Source organism: Solea senegalensis, linkage group LG19 (genome assembly GCF_019176455.1).
Source record: "Solea senegalensis isolate Sse05_10M linkage group LG19, IFAPA_SoseM_1, whole genome shotgun sequence".
In the NCBI taxonomy this organism is placed as follows: domain Eukaryota; kingdom Metazoa; phylum Chordata; class Actinopteri; order Pleuronectiformes; family Soleidae; genus Solea; species Solea senegalensis.
In genome coordinates this window covers 10,612,148-10,630,906 of record NC_058038.1, presented here as the reverse complement: position 1 = coordinate 10,630,906, position 18,759 = coordinate 10,612,148, and the positions used below count along the sequence as shown (strand labels likewise).

At 43.7% G+C, this 18,759-nt stretch overlaps 1 protein-coding gene across 1 annotated transcript in view; it reads right to left on the bottom strand.

Moving 5' to 3' along the window:
* aatka (apoptosis-associated tyrosine kinase a) overlaps nt 1-16,946 on the bottom strand; it is a 29,653-nt gene extending 12,707 nt beyond the window's left edge. Inside the window, exons 1-3 of the mRNA XM_044051408.1 lie at nt 16,611-16,946; nt 16,377-16,488; nt 5,032-5,165 (exon numbers count right to left, since the gene is read on the bottom strand). Of these exons, the coding sequence (XP_043907343.1) occupies nt 5,032-5,165; nt 16,377-16,458 (216 nt within the window). The 5' untranslated portion in view covers nt 16,459-16,488; nt 16,611-16,946. The remainder of the gene's footprint in view (nt 1-5,031; nt 5,166-16,376; nt 16,489-16,610) is intronic.
* Nucleotides 16,947-18,759: the final 1,813 nt, after the last annotated feature.

Sequence of the window (18,759 nt, the reverse complement as noted above, 5' to 3'; positions counted from 1 at the left end):
GGGGGAACACATTAATGTATAGAGCTATTCAAACTTTGTAAAACAAAGAAAGCCCTTCTTACTCTCATTTTGCCTTTTCTTTCCTCCTCATGTACACACACACACACACACACACACACGCACGCACTAAGGCTCTTATTGTGAAAAGTGAATGCTGAAGGAAGAATAAAAGAGTACAAAAAGTTAAAAGTCCATTTGGCAAGATCGTACGCACACACTGTCACCACTTAATATGACTTTAATGCAGCACTTATATGACAATACTATTCAATACTATTGGTGATCTGTGTTTTTCACCCATGACTTGCATATTTTCAGGAACACCTTAGAGGAAACATCAGCCTCCTGATTATTTTGAGCCGCATGATTTAAACTGCTATGTGTCAGTGTGATGCACTGGCACATTCTTAGCATGTGGAAAAAAAAAAAAAAGATTCTTTGCTCAATAATTTCCCCAACAGCCTGGACTGTGATCGATGTGACTTTGTAAACACAGAGCTTTCTCTTGAGTGTGGAGGATTGCAGCCTTCTACTGTGCACAGTGGTGATAATCTGTGCAGTTTAAAGGTTAAATGTGTGCACTTAAAATAAGAGAGAAAAGACTGTCCCTCCACCACCAAAGTCACCAAAGATGCAGAATTGAAAGTGGTGAAAACGGTGACTCCATCTTCCCATCCTCCCTCTTCTCCATATGCCACATTGTTTGCTCTGCCCCCTTCTTCCACACGCTCCCCCTTTTAACTCTCTGTTCTACCGCAGTGTCCTTGCTCTCTAATTGTTGTTGTGAGTCCCTTTATTGCCCCGTCTTTCTAAAGCCCCATAAAGTAAGTACACTTTAACGAGTGCTGATCATAAATCAAACGATGGGCCATGTTGTGTGCTGTAGGCCAACTTAAATTTGACTGATTATAAGAAAGACACGGGTACAGTATGTGGTCCCACATGTACATAGCTACGCAAAAAAGGATCTGTCCCAAATCACTCTGCGTGTCGTGTATGTAAATATTTTATTAGTCAAATTGAAGAGTGGAACATACTGTACTCGTCCAAAGAAATCGGTAAACAAACAGTAAAGGTCGTACCTTCATGCTGTACCCTTTTTTTTAACTTCTTTGTTCAGCAGTTGCAGTTTCCTGAGTGTAACGTCATTTCCTTGAGAATTACTTTGCTACAGTCGCTGTCACTGTGAGTGTGGTTGAACACCTTGAATTCAAGTTACAAACTCTAATCTCTTCCTGTGGGAAATATCTGCAGAAAGCCTGGAATTTAAGCTTCTTTGTCTGCTCCTATAACTTTTGGTCAGGACTATGAAACTGGCAGCCAACTCTTACATATAGAGTCTTGTTGATGGATCTATTACTTTAGTATTGTACTTCATGGAAAAGCTCTTGAACCAAGAATGTTGTCCTGACTATGTCCTTTGACACGAAAGCAACATCCCACAATAATTCAAATCATCGTCGTTGGCAGCTTAGCCACGGCTGTGGCTATGTCGTGGAACCAGACGAGGAGCTAGCGTGCTCTGTTCACAGGCACGGAGCCATCCGCCCATCCATCCTTTCCCCCGAGCTAATGAACTGCTCCCAAAAAAAGCCTATCTCCCAGATGCAGCAACCACAGAGCGAGAGAAAAGAAAACATGCAATGAAAACAGGAGGAAATGAGAATGGAGAAGAGCAAAACACTGGCTTTCCAGGCTGGATTAATAAGAACGATTTTAATGGATTTGCAAGTGTGTATAAATATCTCTCTCTCTCTCTCCCTCTCCCTCCCTCGCTCTCTCTGTTCGTGTGTGTGGTCTTGTATTTGTGGCTTTGAGAGGACCAAAAAAAAAAAATCATATAAACCATACAGTGTAAGAACATTTTGGCTGGTCCTCACATCTTTAAAGGGCTATTTGGGGGTGAAGACCTGGGTTTGGTTTAGTGGTAGGCACTTAGTTGTCATGGTTAAGGTTAGAGTAAGGGGCAAGGGAATGCATTATGTCTATGAGTGTCCTCACTAAGACATAAAAACATGTTCGTGTGTGTGCTCTTTAGGACCTCTTCTGGCATAAACACAGTACCTTGCCAGGACCAAAACCTGGTTCTAATGAGGCAGAAGCTCATTTCTGAGGAACTGGTAAAGTTGAGTGCTAGGATTTGAGTTGTGGTTAGGTTAAGGTCATACTGGTTATGGTTAAGGTTAAGGTAAGGGACGATCAGTGCAGCGTCCTTAAAAGAATAGCTGCACAAACCTGTGTTTGTGTGTGTGTGTGTGTGTGTGTATTTACATGTGTCCAGTGTGTATACATAGGAATGTGTGTGTGTGTGTGTGTGTGTGTGTGCGTTTCTCATTCATGGGAACCATCTGCCACTCTCCTCAGAGCGATGTGTGAAAGCAGGCACCTGGCTGTGAGTCAGCGTTGCATAGCTCCCTGGAGAGCTTTCAGTTTAGAAAGCACTTAATATCCAGCCTCACACACTACACGCTCCAGTAAGAGCACTGTGATGGAGAGGAATAATGAAGCTTTTTTTTTTTTATTCTCGGACGGCGCAGCAGTGCGGTTCTGCAGGCCCACATGAACGCACACCTTACAGAGGGAGAGAGAGAGAGAGAGAGAGAGAGAGCAGATTATGAGTGATGAGCCGCTGCCACAGAGTCAGACAAACGATGGGACCCGTTTATCCATCCTGTGGTGATTTAAAAACTCCTGTGCTTGATGATAATGTTTGGTGCTTGCTTGCTGTCGATGTTATTATTCTGCCTGTGAGCAGAAACAATGCAACGCTATCCGAATGCTGCATCTGTGATGCCTCTCTTATGCAGTGCTGTCAGACCTGTGTGAGGGAGCGTTTGTGTGTATACACTGGCAGTGCCGGGGTGGGCGGGGACAAGAAGCATTTATCCTGTCAAACTGGTGCTGAACAACTGTGTGGGTTTTTTTTTAAGCATTTCAGTTCACTTCTGAAGAGTTTCATGGTCACACTCCAACCTGTGTGCTGTTGCCTCCCTCTGTCTTAACTCTGTCTTGACATACAATGAATCCCTTCCTGTGTGCAGTGCAGGAATGTCACAATGTGACACGCGACCTAAACACCATTATGCTGAAAAACACAGAGAGGGTAGTGTGGAGTCTGAAAGGGCTTAATCAGCACTATGTGAACTCACCTGACAGTAGTTTTAATGGAATTGACATTTGTTTGTATACTGTAAAACATCCATCCATCTTCTACCACTTTATGCCCCACCTTTCGCTCTATGTCAGCTGACCCCGCCCCCTGCGACCCTCATGTGGAGGATAAATCTTTAGAAGATGAATGAATAAATGTATGTTGCTCATTAGCAAAGTGCAAAAAGCAGAGGACGGTGCTGGATAGAGAATGAGAGTAGACCGAGAGTAGAATTATTACTGGTTTCGGTAAGTGGTGAGAACCAGGTGTGCGCTCCAGTGTTCATAGTGAACAGTGAGAACAGCCTGTGGTAGGTAGATGCTGCAGGGATGACAGGGTGACTAATGAGCACAACATAGAGGAGGCATTGCTATTCTTTTTTTTTTTTTTTCCCTCGGTGCATGTGCGTGTGTCTGAGCTGTGTCTGTCCCAGTCCACATCACCTTTGGATCATTACGTAAAGGTGTATCTTAATAACCTACAAGAACAGTGTGGTGTCTAAGTCTGTGTCCGCTTTACTGCACAAGGGCTGAACACGTCTTTGTTTTCAAATCGGAATTGAAATTTGCAAATATTCGACAGGTCGCCACAGGGCCACGTAGAGAAGAACCACCATTCACTCTCACATTCACACCTACGGTCAATCTAGAGTGTCCAATTTGCCTAATCCCCCAATCTGCATGTTTTTGAACAGTGGGAGGAAGCCGTTTCAGTTTCAGTCAAACTGCCAGACGATCAGCATAAGTGATGTTAACAGAAGGCTGCTGTTCTGTTAGGGCTGCAATTTATCAGTCCTGCCTGCATCATTAAAATGCATGAGCAAAATGGAAATGAGTTCTGAAGCTGGTGCCGTCATATGAGCAGCTTTGCTTGTGGGGAAACGAGGGTCAGCGAGTACAGCAGCTCTGGAGCTTCTCCGTCCTCTGACCTGGTGCCGTTTGTCGGTCTCTGTTTGCCCTCATCAGACGCTCACTGCGACGCTGGTGTTTGACGCAGAATGATGAGTTACGCGGGCAGCTGTAGGCCCGGGACTGGTCGAGGTCTTGGATTTCATCGCTTGCATACAATGAGGCAACAGTTCTGACAAAATACTGCAATAGTGTCTTGCTGTTCATATATGAGAGTTGGGCAGGTCGGCCCTGAGAGTGTGCGTGTCTTTATTTTACGATCTGGATGAGTAAAATCTACATAAACACAGTGTTTTCTCTTACAGAGCAGTTTAATTGATTTAATTAGGAGTTGGACTTAGAATTTAAGTCAAACTTTCGCTCACTTTAGCTTCTCAAATTCATAGAAATTGAGGATCCCTTTCTTTTGTTTCATTTCATTTTCTTTTTCTTTCCCTTTAAACTTGGCCCACTTTGTTTTAGCTCTGAAACAGCAGGACATTTTTGGGCAAGAAATGAGTAATTACTAATAATAATAATAACTCCTTCAGTTTCAATACTTTTTGCAATCAGACCCTAATTAATAAGTTAGTAAATAAGTCATTTTAATCAAATAACTGAAAAGGCCAACCCTGTCAGAACATGGGCCTTTCTACATGGAGTTTGCATGTTCTTCCTGTGTGTGTGTGTGCGTGTGTGTGTGTGTGCGTGCGCGCGTGGCTTTTCTCTGGGTTCTCCGGTTTCCTTCCACAGTCTAAAGACATGCAGATTTTGGGATTAGGTAAATTGGACATTGGAGTGTGAGAGTGAAAGCTTGTCTGTCTCCGTGTGGCTCTGCGATGGACTGTACCCCGCCTATCGCCCCGTGTCCACTGAGATTGACCCTCATGTGGAGGATAAACCGTTAGAAGATGAATGGATGGGTAGACTGAAAAGTGTCCGCTCGTTTTGGTTCCCTCCGCCCCTGCCAGCAGGGGGCAGCCCTGAGCTCACCTTGAAGCCGACGTCTCCCTTCTTGCAGCAGAGACAGGCCAGCATGAGGAAGACAAAGGTGAAGAGGCCAGAGAAGGAGACGGCAACCACAGCCAGGGATGAAGGCCATGACAGCTCACTCAGCGGAGCCCCATCTGCAACAACAGAGGATAACGACACTGACTTACTGTACAGTTATGAACTATACAGTTAACTACAGGAAATAAAAAAAAAACAAGGTAGCGACAGAGTTGTTTTGTAAACAAACGGGTGACATGTGACCTTTTTTTTTTATTGGCAGCCTCCAAGCACACTGGTTCTTGGAGGCTTTTAAGAATGAAACGGTACAAGTACAACATGTGGATAGAGACTCGATCAAGCAACAGCAGAACATGTATTTCCATATAAATGGACATCCACAGTAGAATCGAGTCCAAACACAAGAACAACAACACTGAATCAAAGTGAACTGCTTTCGAGAAGAATGCACTCAGCGCTGTTAAGACGTGGCAAACAAAGAGGAATAGTTGTGCACTGCATTTTGAAAAAGGTCAAATTCATCCACAGTGTTTTTGGCGGTCCGTGTGGGCCTGACCGGCAGACTGAACGAGTGCATAATCGTGATGCTGGTGAATAATTATTCCTCCTTCGTGCGAGCTTTTCCACAATTAGACATTGTTTTCCTGTGCATATGTGGAGCACACGTGTCGGTTTGTCTTTCAGCATGAAAAGAGCAAAAGAGGTCAGGCCAAAGAACCAGATGTCACAGTTTGGTCTGATTTCTAGTTTTAAACCTTCCTGTAAGCACAGATGAACGAGAGAGAGAAGCAGAGGAAAAGAAACTTCCAGCACTTCCATCTTTTTTCTATGTTAGTATTCTGAGATCTATATTCCGGGAGCAATCGTCATTGTAGCAAAACACAATAGAAACAAAACTTTTAAAAGTTTCAAAAATAAATAAATAAATCCAAAAAACAAGGTAAAACTCCCCCTTTATTCATCTTAGATTTTTGATAGCGTCAAATCATGGTATGAAATCTGGGATGACTTTTCCTGGTTTGGATGTATGTATGATATTACAAATGAAACATTATGTATATATATATATATATACATGTGTATATATATATATATATTTATACATATAATGTTTCATTTGTAATATCATACATACAAATTAAACAAACACATGGAATTGACAAAATTCTATTCTAAAAAGTCACTCAATAGGACTACTTTAATCTTAAGCCTAATTAGTTGTGAATGATCTGAAAGGAGAGGTAAAAACTGCCTTTTATGCATGTAATACAGATCATAAACCGTACATATTTCTGTGCATGGGTGTATTTGCAGTCTATAATGCCATTTATTGTATCTCGTCTATCGGGATATCACCTACAAATATTGAGATGTAGACTTTTAAAATGTACATTACCAGGGTTGCAGTGGCCTTCACCTCTTCGCTATGCACTCATACTTTGTTAAAGTAAATGATTGGCAAATGGCATCAATCCAGCACGGCCCTGCTCTCCACCTCTGTCATTGTGAGAACAATACAAGTGTGCAAACGTGGGACACACTGACTGTGAGGAGTGTTGGGTCTGTGATGACGGTGTGAGTACTTTTCCAGCTCACTGACTGAGACCTAGAAGTCCTGACTCATTTGACTGTCGAAGAACACACTGTTCCAGACCTGGCGGCTCCCGCACGCCAAACACCACCGCTCCAACCAAAGCTTGACCCCAAGGTCACGCCCACAAAGCCTACGCTAACGCCTGCACACACATGCGTGGATGATGGAATAAGACAGGCACAATATGTCCAGGTTCCTGAAACCTGGTTTGAGAATTACAGTGTGACATGTTGTCGGATGAGGTTTGAGTCAGGCCAGTACTAGTTATGGTTAAGGTTAGAGTAAATCCTCAGGAAATGAATGTAAATTTAATGCGATGTCCTCTAAAGTCATGACAATCAGACCGCGTGTCTCTGTGTACATGTCTTAAATAGGCTGTGTGGACCATCTTTTTGAGGACCTTTTGATCATGTGAGGACATTTTGGCTGGTTTTAGGTTTGGGGTTAGGCTTAGGTTAAAGGTTAGGGTTAGGCATTTAGTTGTGATGGTTAAGGTTGGGGGAGTGTCCACACGAAAAATGCAACACCAGCATGTGTATATGTGTGTTAACTTGTATTTGCTACCACTTTAGGACATTTTCTGGCACAAATACTGACCTGGTCAAGACCAATAGTCCAAAACCCGGTCCTAATTAAAGCTTAGACTTTGGCATTAACTGATTATGATTAAGGTTAATACTTGAATTGGCTGTGAATGGTAGTCAAAGGGAGTGTTAAAAGGAATAGCTGCATGAACCGTAGTGTGTTACCCAGGCAACAACCTGGCCTGGGCAACACATATTAGTTGATTGGCTTTTAGAAATAACCCCCCGCCTCCTTCTTTTCCCACTCTTGGAGGAAACACATTTGCTGATGCCTCATTTGCTGGGACTAACTCCCTGTATTTGATTGTACAACTACACAACGACAGCTTGAGTCATTGAACCAAAAAAGGAGATTACCCAGCTAAAACAAGCTGTGCCCTTTCTGAATATCCACAGCATTTATTCACTCCCATGTGGTATTCTGGTCAAGCAGCCAAGAATTATAACCAACAGATATACAGCATGCAGCTACATTTCCATGGCACTATCTTAGTGTTTGCTATTTCATAATAAGTGAAATAACCGCACACCAAACCTATAGCTCTGCACCGATGCACAGATGGACGAGGAGGGAGAGGGAGAAGAAATGCTGAACACTGTGCAGATGGTCCTAGGAACGCTGATGACAAACACTTAATCAGATGGCACTGTGACTCAGAGCTCGCTAAAGGACACACCATAAAACACGCATGCAGATGTTATTTCTGAAGCCAAATATTAAGTGAACTGTCGTGTTGTGCAGGACCCTGGGGCCGATCACTGGCTCTGGTTTCTGTCTCATCAAACACGCTTGAAAGAAAGAATACTAAAAAAAAAAAACATACCCTTTCTTCAGCTTCAGCAAAGAAGTACTGTTGGTCACAGTCATGGAAATCCCTTAAAATTGTGTTTTATAGTTCTGGAGAAAGCACATTTCATTTCCCATTGAGTTGTGAGAGAGAAGGCTTTTGTCTGTGGAGCCTTCATTTGAACTCTATTTGTTCACGTCTTCTGAAAGCTTCCACTGCAGGGAATAGTGCAGGAGGGGTTAACTGTAGGACAGGAGGGTGAAAGTGTCCGCAGCCTCTTTCACCCTCACCATATTTCATATTTGTTGTTGGCAGAAACTCTCAACCGTGTGCTGCTCTCTAGTGGATCTATCGTGTGGCACAGTATGTGTGCAGAGACGACTGTATCTCACTGTAAAACTATACATGTGTAGGTTCTCACACACATGACACCCAAGCTGAGATACACACATAACATTTACTGTGTTAATTACGGCCTCATTTCTTTGCATAGTGTAGTTTTAATAAAGTTTGATAAGCCATCGGTCATTACCTGAAAGTCCTATGCAGTCATCCAGAGCAATTTTAAAATATCCCACTCCCCCTGAGAGAGAAGTGACCTGGGGGGTCCTCCATAAATATTTGAGAAGCACACATTATTTCACCAGCTGCATGGCGGAATGAGAATAAAGCACTTAAAGCCGGGCTCATACCTGCTTTATTAAAAATACTGGAGGAAGATGAGCCATGTCCTGACAGACAGCCCTGCAACCTCCACAATTCAGCCTGACAATCAGAAGGAAGCAGTGAGCCGAAAAAGAAAAAGAAAAGGGAGGGAGGGAGGGAGGGAGGGAAGGAAAATAAATAAAATCTGGTGGAAGAAGGGAGAATGAACAAGGAGACCACAGCTACTGCTATTTCTGCTCCTGGTCTCTCTCTTCTGTCTCTAACTCACCTCTCCTCTGTCCCCCCTTTTCCCTTTCACCCCACCCGGTCGAGGCAGACGGCTGGAAGAAGAGATTTCTTCCTGATGCTATAGTGTTTGCTCGTTGTGTGAATTGTTGGGTTTGTGTGCTCTCTATAATGTGGTCTATGTTCAGTGCCTTGAGATAATGTACTGTATGTTGTAATTTGGCACTATGCAAAGGGTGACTATGATTTGATACAGCGGGGAAAGCTAAGCTATGTTCCGTTCACTCGTGTGTGTGCGTGTGTGTTCGAGCATGTGAAAACAAAATGAGAATGTGGTGTGTTCAGCACAGCCGCTGAGCTTTCCATGGGAGACCATAAATAAAGCATGCATCACTGAGGCACAGTCCTCTGTTGCTGTGCAGCTGCAGTTGAAACGACAGCATTTCAGATCTACTGTCGCCCGTGTTTAACTGAAGAGCACAAATGGGCCAAAGAGAGCGAATAAGAACAAGATAAATAAGAAAAGATTCAGAACAGAGAACAGACACTACACTACAAATTCTCCCGCACGTGTATGAAGGCCAGGGCTGAGCCATGTGCTCATATTCACACACTAACACCAGTACATGCACCCACACAGAAAAGCCAAGGTGTCGCACTTGGCTGCATAGGATAAATTAGGAGTTTCCTTGGTAACAGGGAACAGAGGGCTGTTGTTTCTACTCCTGATAGCAGCAACCCCTCGACAAAGTGAACAAGAACAAGCGCTAACACTCCACAGAACAGAATTAAACGTCGTGCCCCCCCCACCCCCACGGCGTCGCCCTTCAGCCTCTCTCTCTCTCGCGGGTATGGTTGCCATGCATGCACAATTGCACAGCCGCACAAGTTTTTGTTTAGGACTGAGGGGCCAAGTGGTGACAGTGCTGCAGGGTGGGCACGCTGCCAAACTACACACCACTGCAATCAAATTGTTCCAAGAAAGAGTGAGGAGGAGACAAAAGGCACAGCGTGAGATACAGTTTCAACCCCTTTCCAAAAGAATGGATGCCCTCGCAGGGACGTGGAACAATGGAGTGGAAAGGAAGTGCAGAAATTCCCATTTTCACACGCTGTACATGTTGTAAAATAGTGGCAGAGAACGTGAAAACAAGTACGACTGTGGGAGGTTTCTGTTTCTGTTGCTTTGCTTTGTCCTCCACACACACACACGAGGGTCACGGCGTGATAATATATGCACCACAAATGACAAAGTCATTGGAGAAGAAAGAATTTGAAACATTCCGTTTCGTTTCTATTAAGCAACTAAATTGACGGACACTTGACATGGTAATTATCACCGTTCCAACTTCTTAGTCAACATAGTTAAATATAAAAATATGGGACGAGGGTTGAGGACGGAAGAAAGGACACACACACACACACACACAGACAGACAGACAGAAAGAGAGACAACAGCAGGAGCAGAAAAGAGTCCCCAGATCTCCGTGAGCATCGGTTTACATTTAGGACAGTGCTACAGGGGCAAACAAGCTCCTCCATCTGCCCTGTCAGGGCTGTACCAAGTGGTTTCCAACCACAACACATGCACTCTCTTTACACAAACAGAAACACACGCATTATGGGATGGTTTGGACAGGACAGAAGAGGAGAATGCCTTTTAAATGGTCAGTAGCAGATGAATGACAAAGCTTTGGGTCGGAATGTGCAGCTTTCAGCAAAACCAAAATAACATCAAAAACATTTGGCTTGCACCCAAACAAGTTGAGTTTGGGGTAATTGAAAGAGAGCTGCCAAGCTGCATATAAGCCTGGTCGAGGGCTGTGCAGTTACAAAATAATGTAAACTAATCGATTATCACAAAATGACAACATTTTATTGGGAAAACAGCGCTTTTTGTGTTGTAACATTGTCTGTCCCGCTCAATTTTGGCAGAAATAGAACCCAGGGTGATGCATGCAGCGATATACAATAATTTATAGTTATTTGAAGGTAAATTCAAAAGGTTCACGTTCAAAGCCACTTTTCTTTAGCCTCATGTTCTTCTTTCTCCCTTTAGGTGTCACCACAGCGGATCATCTGCCTCCATCTTGTCCTGTCCGTTGTGTCGTTCCTAGTCTGGTGATGTATTGATTATCCTCTGCTTTTGTGCGTGTGTGTATATAAAATGCAAAATGCTCTTTCTTTACGTTCAACAGCCACTGGGAGTCTGTTGGCTGCAGTCAGCTGTGCTTCCCAAGAGATAAAACATCCAACAACAGCAGCAGCAGCAATCCTCTGTTACAGGCACTGTTACAGAGAAAGAAATTATTTTAGAGAAATAAGGCAAAAGGGAAAGTTTGTGAGGTGAGAAAACAATAAAATAGGCGGGTGCAGAGAGTGTATGTCAACCCGAGGGAAGGGCCGACAGCAAACAGAAGAGCCCGACATGATTAATGGCAGGGAACAGTCGGTATCATCCACAAAAAGTGACATCCTTAGTCACGCTCCTTGTGAATGAGTGCAGATCGCTCAGGCTCCCTTGAGATCCATGATCACTGTCATTAACTGGGAGTGAGAGGCCCGCAAGGACCGGCCATGGATCAGCATTACAGACCGGTCATGTCCGCCCCCCCGACAGCCAGGGCCAAGGACACACTGGTGGAAACAAAGGGACTGAATATCAATGCGGTGACAGATGTTTCCAGTGCATGTGAAGGTGGTGACTGTGGCATTAATAATGACATTAATAATTGATCTAGCGGAGACACTGTGAAGATAAATGCAACACACAGATCACTGCGGAGGAGGAGGAGGAGGAGGAGGAGGAGGCCTGTGCTGGCTTGGATTTTGCATTCACATTCACTGTGCCATAATATTACCACATAGCACAATCAACATATTAATTATTGACAAATAGAACAACAGCTTTTAGCAATTAGCTATACTGCAGTTGCAGCTAATTGCTCGAAATTGTGATTTTGGTTTGGAAATTACAAACCGCTCAGTCCTAATTACTGCTGCACAAAAAAAGAGTCTGAGCCACTGCTCAGCGCAAACGCAGCAAAGAAGGAAAAAGGAAAGAAAAGAAGAGCTGTTCATTGTTTAGCACGTTGGCAAACAGACAGTTAATGAATGAATGGAATGGAAAGATGTTTATCCTCCAGAGTCAAATGGAGCAGGAAGCTCCGCTGAGGACTCAACAATCCTCTTTGCAACAGGAAGAAACACAGTTGTGTAAATTTTGACAAGGAGCAGAAATAGCTGTCCTGTGAGTCAGAGACAGGCCAGTCGCTTTTTTTGTGAACCGCATGTTGAAGAGATCATCCTCCTGATTAAAAGGGAACTCGTGCTCGAACCAAGACATATGGATCTTCGTGGATTAGTAGAGATATTTGGTCAAACTTTATCAAGAGATAATCACTTAACTCACAGCCCTAACCTATACAAAAGTGTCTGTTGACTATAATAACATGTAACCACTCCTCTGCTGTTTGGGCCAGCATCTTATTAGTTGACTCTTTCTGATTAGTCACTATCCTATAACTGACTGCCAACAGAATATGAATAGTGATATAACACTTACACCCGTAAATGTGTGTCAAGACTATCTCATTAAAATGAAGTTGAGAACACTAGATATAAATAAGTGTCAACTGATTATCTGTCGACATGATGATGATGAAAAGCTGTTAATTACTAGAAGAGAAAGGCAAAATAAAGTGATACCAGATTTTCTTAAAGGAATACTTCACCGATTAGCATGTAGCTTTGTATTACTAGAAAAGAGTGCGTACTTTTCAAAAATTGTGCTTCCCAACCTCAGTTTCCCCTGAGTTGAGAAACATCTTCATTCTTTTCTTTGTTACGTGCCCACCAGTGACACTTGGTCCTGTTAGCGTTACTGTTAGCAAAGATGGCCGACACTGTTTACATTCTGGGAATGTATGTATGTGGATCTTAAAAGTGCAGAATTAGCATTGCAGTTTCAAACCTCGCACCAAGTGAAACTGGCGGCCCGGGCCCCGGCTATCACAGCGACCTTCATGTGGAGGATAAAGCGGTAAAAGATCGTCTGATGGATGGATATTCGATTATCGTATTGCGAGACGATCTATCACCAACTCGATATTTTTACCCACATTAACCCAATTACAGGCAATTCAAAGCAGCATGTCATGGGACCTTTGAGCAACTTTGTTCTTGTTGTTGAAAACTGCTGGCTGTTCCTTGAGGTGAAAACTGTTTTGTTTGTATTTTTCATTATTTTTGACTAGAACACAGTCAAGGACGTTCTTGTCCGCGTGTGCAGGACTCCGGCTGATGAACACAAATTAGACGCATGTGCAAACCACGTGTGGACATACTACACAAATATGTGCCTGAGGTGACATTTCATTTCAGCCCAAGTCTTACGATCCCAGACAAAGGCTGTGTGTGCATGTGTATGTGCGAAAATACCTGAGCAAAACAAGTTAGCATTAGTTATGTGGGCAATTATTGTAACCCCCATTTTTCCCTGTTCACAAAATGCCATTGTTAAGCACCTCCTTACACGGATGCACTGAATTCTTACACACATTTTTAACCAAAATGTCCCCCACTGTCTTTTAATTATCATTATAAAATGTCGCTAAGAGCAGTCCACTACACTTCAACCTTGCTTCCCAACTAGCAAATATCTTTGGTACCACTGAGCGCCATTGTTTTTTGTTGTTAAATGGCTCTCAGTGTGCTCTCGCATTCACAGCAAAATTCAACCAGAAATCAGAGGCAAATTAAATACTGCATGAACCCCTCTCTAAAAAACAAACCGCGGACTGGATTGCACACACACACACACACACACACACACAAGCCGGCAACGTGTTTGACAGCAATAAACCCACATCCCCCACATTATCACACAGCGCGTGCACACAGAGGAGACGAAGATTCTTCCCCATGACTGCTTAAATCCATTTCATTCTCGCCCCCCCCCAGAGGCAGACTTATGTAACTTTAAAGTGCCTGGTGTTACACAGGAGGAGATAAATAATCAAACAGTAGTGACCCAGTCAGTAGGAGGAGCTCTGAGAGCAAGATTTACTCTCAGAGCATCACTATCTCTTTGACTTTTGCCTGCAGTGTTTGGTCCGCGTTCACTTGCAAGCTTTCCTGCATGATTTAAAAACATGTCTGTCTTCATCAATAGACTAACGTGCGCTGGCTACCGCCGCCACCTGCAGGAATCAGCACAAACTGCTAAGAGGTGTCAGTGTTTGCCGTCTCTGTGCTGTTATTCATGTCAGTCTGTCTCATATCAATTGTGTACATGGAGGTTTTTAAAGCGCTTCCCTTTACACTTTGACATCTGCTCCCTCTCCTGACGGGGAGAGCTCTCCATGGTGCTGAAGCAGAAGTCGCCCAGGTGCTAGCTGCAGTCAGTCGTTGGTGCAGAGCCACGACGACACACACACACACACACACACATGCGCGACAGCACCGCTCCCCTTTGGACGATGTGTAGTCGGGAAACCTGCAATCCAGGCCTGCTGACGCCGGCTTACATAATGCCATGCAAAGTGATTTTTTTTTCCTCTGCCTGACTTTGTGTTTGTGCATGTGTGGCTATTTGAGTCAGTGTTCGGAGAGGTGGAGCACACCATGTTCTCGCATCGCTCGCGGTAGAGCGGAGGAAGTGCAGGTGTAGAGGTTGGTTTCAGGTGTGAAACAGTTCAAAATCTGAACGTGAAAGCCCGGACACAGGGCTGCGTTGTTAAAAATAGGTTTGGGTAAATCCAAAAATCAGCTGTGTTCAACCTCTCGTCTTTTGTCACATCGCTAACTGTCTTGCTGTCTCACCACATTTTGAGTCTCGTGACATATAATCATCATTGAACAGTTAAAATGATGTATGTTATTAATCTACGCCTTCACTTCAAGGACCACATATTCAGCTGGTACAGCAAACTGTTTATCCGAGAGCATTTCCCTCCCCCTTTAAGGGACTCCAGCTTTTCTCTGTCCCCAGCACTGGCCATGAGAATGATTGGTTCCTCTTCACACGCCCCCCTCCATCGCCTAGGCAACATTGATTCTCAGTCCAATTACTGCAAAGGAACAGGATCACAAGTGTGATGCTGCTCTTATGAGAATTTTAGATCATCATGGGGACAGGGGAGTGACCGACCAGACCACATCAGGTAAAAACCCCCACCGTGTATAAACAAAGCAATCCTGGTGCACATGCTGCTCAGAAGTGTTCCCTAGACTCTGGGTCCCTAAGAAATAGAACATGAGCATTTTCACTGGACATTCCTGAGGGGAACATTTCCAAAACCGTTGAGCTCTGCTAGGACGAAAACACAGAGACAATTAAATTACGGATATTCACAAAAGAGGCACAGTTAGCGAGGATTTTCACCATAATTCAGCAGGGAAACAATTATCTTGCCTCCGATTAAAGGATCTCTGGTGTGTATGTTTGTATCACGTTTCACCGCACACTGTACCGGAGACGGCCAACTCAGCACACACCACACCGAGAACTGCTCTCACAACTGTTTTTCCAAATGTCTAAACCCCAAAACACGTCTGTTTCTCTTTGCAGTAGCTCCTAAAAGAGAGCCGCATGGTACGTAAAGCAACGAAGTCCACGTTATTGCACTTCACCAGTGACAGTGAGACATGTGTGCTGTTTGTGGACTAATACTAACACACATCTCAGTAAGGTTATGTGAGATTGAAATCATCAGTTGTGGGTGCTTTACAGATGTAAATGAGGACTCAACGTACAGAGCGAGGAGTGAAAGGAATGAAGCCACGGGATCAGCCAGAGTGTGTGGTCCTGGGAGGACAGAGAGAGCCTGCACCTTGAGAGCCACTTGACTCACTGTCATTTGTATGCACAGCACAGTTTGGGTACTCTATCCATCCTGTTTACACTGTGCACGCCGTTATTCCCCGCTTGCTCTTATCAAGCCCTCACACAGGCGACAGTCCCGCACAGCCATGACTCCTCGCTCAGTGGTCCCGTAAGCACTGCAGCAGCACCCCCCCCAGGATGATTTAACACTGCGGGTCCAAACGGACAACAAATACTGCAACCTCACACAGCAACAGCAGCAGCAGCAGATCCCAACACCTCACACATACAAGTGGTGCACGCATGCACACACTCGGCTGCAGTGATGTGCATGCAGGACTATGCAGACCCACTGCAGTCACAACCTTTAACCCTCTTGTCACCAGACTGTGACGAGGACTGAAAACTCATCCGCTCAGGTTTGACCTGACTGTGTGGCTGTGATGATGATGATGATGGTCATGATGATGATGGTGATGCTTCTGCCAGTGACTCATAGGACATTACACCATCACACCACAGTATGGCCTTGCATCAAACACCAGACACAGAGGAGAGAGAGAGAGAGCGAGAACAAGAGAGGGACATTTTACAGTACACAAACATTACAAATCACAAGCAGGTCTCTGGATAAAGATCCTTACCTGTATCAAAGTGAGAGCTGAAGGCAAAACTGGGGTTGAAAAACGCAGAAGACATGACAATCACATGTAGGGCAAAGAGCATCCTCGTTGCGGAGCAGAAGACAGCAAAAGCCTTAACACACACACACACACACACATAGAGAGAGAGAGAGATACAGATTTAGATTGAGGTGCATTTAAGATTAAATTAACCTGCGGTGCACCAGAAACACGCAGCATTTTCTTCCCACACACCTCACACACACGGTGAGAGAGAGAGCGCGAGAGCCTCCACCTTCAGCTCCAACAGATCTGTGAGCAGATGTTGACAGCGGTCGTTTCCATCTCACCACATCTGTAAAGGTTCGATCACCCGGTGAAGAAGCCTTTTTTTGGGGAGAGGAAAAAAAAAAAGAGGAAAATCCCCATTTATTGTAAATGTCCCCTTTTTTTCCCGGAATAAGCCAGTGCTCCGACGAACAGGAAGCGCGCGGAGAGGAATAAACAACAACACATGAATAAATAAATAAATAACTAAAAAAAAGGTGCGTCGCTCAACGATGCACGTTTTTGCCTTTCAGCTGTGGGAAAGACAGCGCGACATTTAGCACACGCGTAAAGCGCGATTTATTACAGCACGGCTTCCGTGTCTTACCTTTCAAAGTAAACACACACCTCCACAAGAAGCCCTTTTATTTCTTTTTTATTTTGAAATGTGGTTTTCCGTTTCGCGCCGCATTATCTCTGGTAAATGTCTGCAGCACTTTCTCGTGGACGGTTGCGATTAAAAGGCAGTGAGTGTGAGCTCGTGCACGCGCTCTATCGTGCATTTTATTTATTTATTTATTTATTTATTTATTTAAATATGCTAGTATGTTTAATATGTCCCAGCATACGTCCAATAAGGACGCAGAGGAGGCTGTAGACAACACACTGTGTGTGTGTGTGTGTGTGTGGGTGTGCATGAATTCAGGTAAACTACAGTGCAGAGTTTTAAGTGGCTGCGGCCACTAGTGGACAGTTAGGGAAAGGCAGAGTGCTGAGGTCGTGGCCTATTGTCCCTCTAATTTAATTTCTACAATTTCCCTCTAAATCCTTTCAGCTGCAATGTGAAACTTTATATACAACCTGACCAAGAAAGCAGCACAACAACACAAAAATACACACACACAACCAATTAATTAAACACAGCATCCAATCAATAAAATACATAATCAGAAACAAAAAACAGTTTCTAAAATGAGAACCGTTCTGACGGTTCTGAAGTTATTCCACGTTTTAAATACAAATTCTAACGACTGCCCTGATCGAGTCAATCATCTCCACATCTCTCTCTGCGTTATTTCTAGAGCACATTCAGGGTTGACCAAGGTGCTTCACAGAGTTAAAGGCACAGCCACAAGGTATAAAACATAAAAGTAAAATAATCTTTTGCGTTTCAATAGGGTTCTTGCAACCTTGTTGCTCAAAGGACTGTCCACAACGTCGAAGAAGTGGATTCTACGGTACTGCGCAAAAACCAAAAACAACAAACACGGTTATTTAGCAGACTGATGGGAGAAATGCTTCTTGTCTCCACCCTCCCCTGCGCCGCTGCTGCTGTATGCACATAAACGCTCCCCCCTGAGTCAGGTCAGGTAATGTCACTTGTTGTAAGATGAAGGATGCCAAATAATGTTGCATCCTCTCTGTTCAAAAGGACTGAACAGAGGCTGAATAATATAATAAATAATAGCAGCGATTACACACTGCAGCTTTAATGGACATTGCATATTGATAACGATTTCTGTTTAATAGGCTCCATGGGAAGCAAAAATAAAACACTATTACTAGAGGTAGATGCAGCAACATAAATAAATAGGAAATCTCAGTTAATTACCAAAGTTGTTCCCCCCCAACTTATTTTAAAAGATTAAATAGTTGCCAGTTTTTCTTACTATTGATTATTCTGTAAAAAATGATGGCAACACATACTGTAAAAGAGTTGCTTCTGAGTGTTGTTCAGTTGATTGCACACTAGAGAGCAGCAGTGGTTAGCTGTTAGAAAGGCTCGGGGGACTTTTTTTTACTATAACACACTCACACATCTGTGTTTCCACGCGGGCTTGTTTCTCAGCCGTGTTCTGCAGGATGCACCTGAAGGCAACCTTGTCTTTATTTAGCTTCATGTAAATCAGGGGGTACAGCGTCATTGAAGTTGTGGTTATTATCAGTTTCAGTGTGCGGTAGATTATCAAGCCCTGCATGCGATGATTCATCTTCAAAAAAAAGTGGAAAACTTCATATGTTTGTTTGTTTGTTTGTTTTACTCCATTTGAACCATGAAAATGTATGGAATGAAAATAAAGAATTAGAAATCAAGTGGAATCAATGACGACAAGTGAGTGACAGTGATGAATATTGT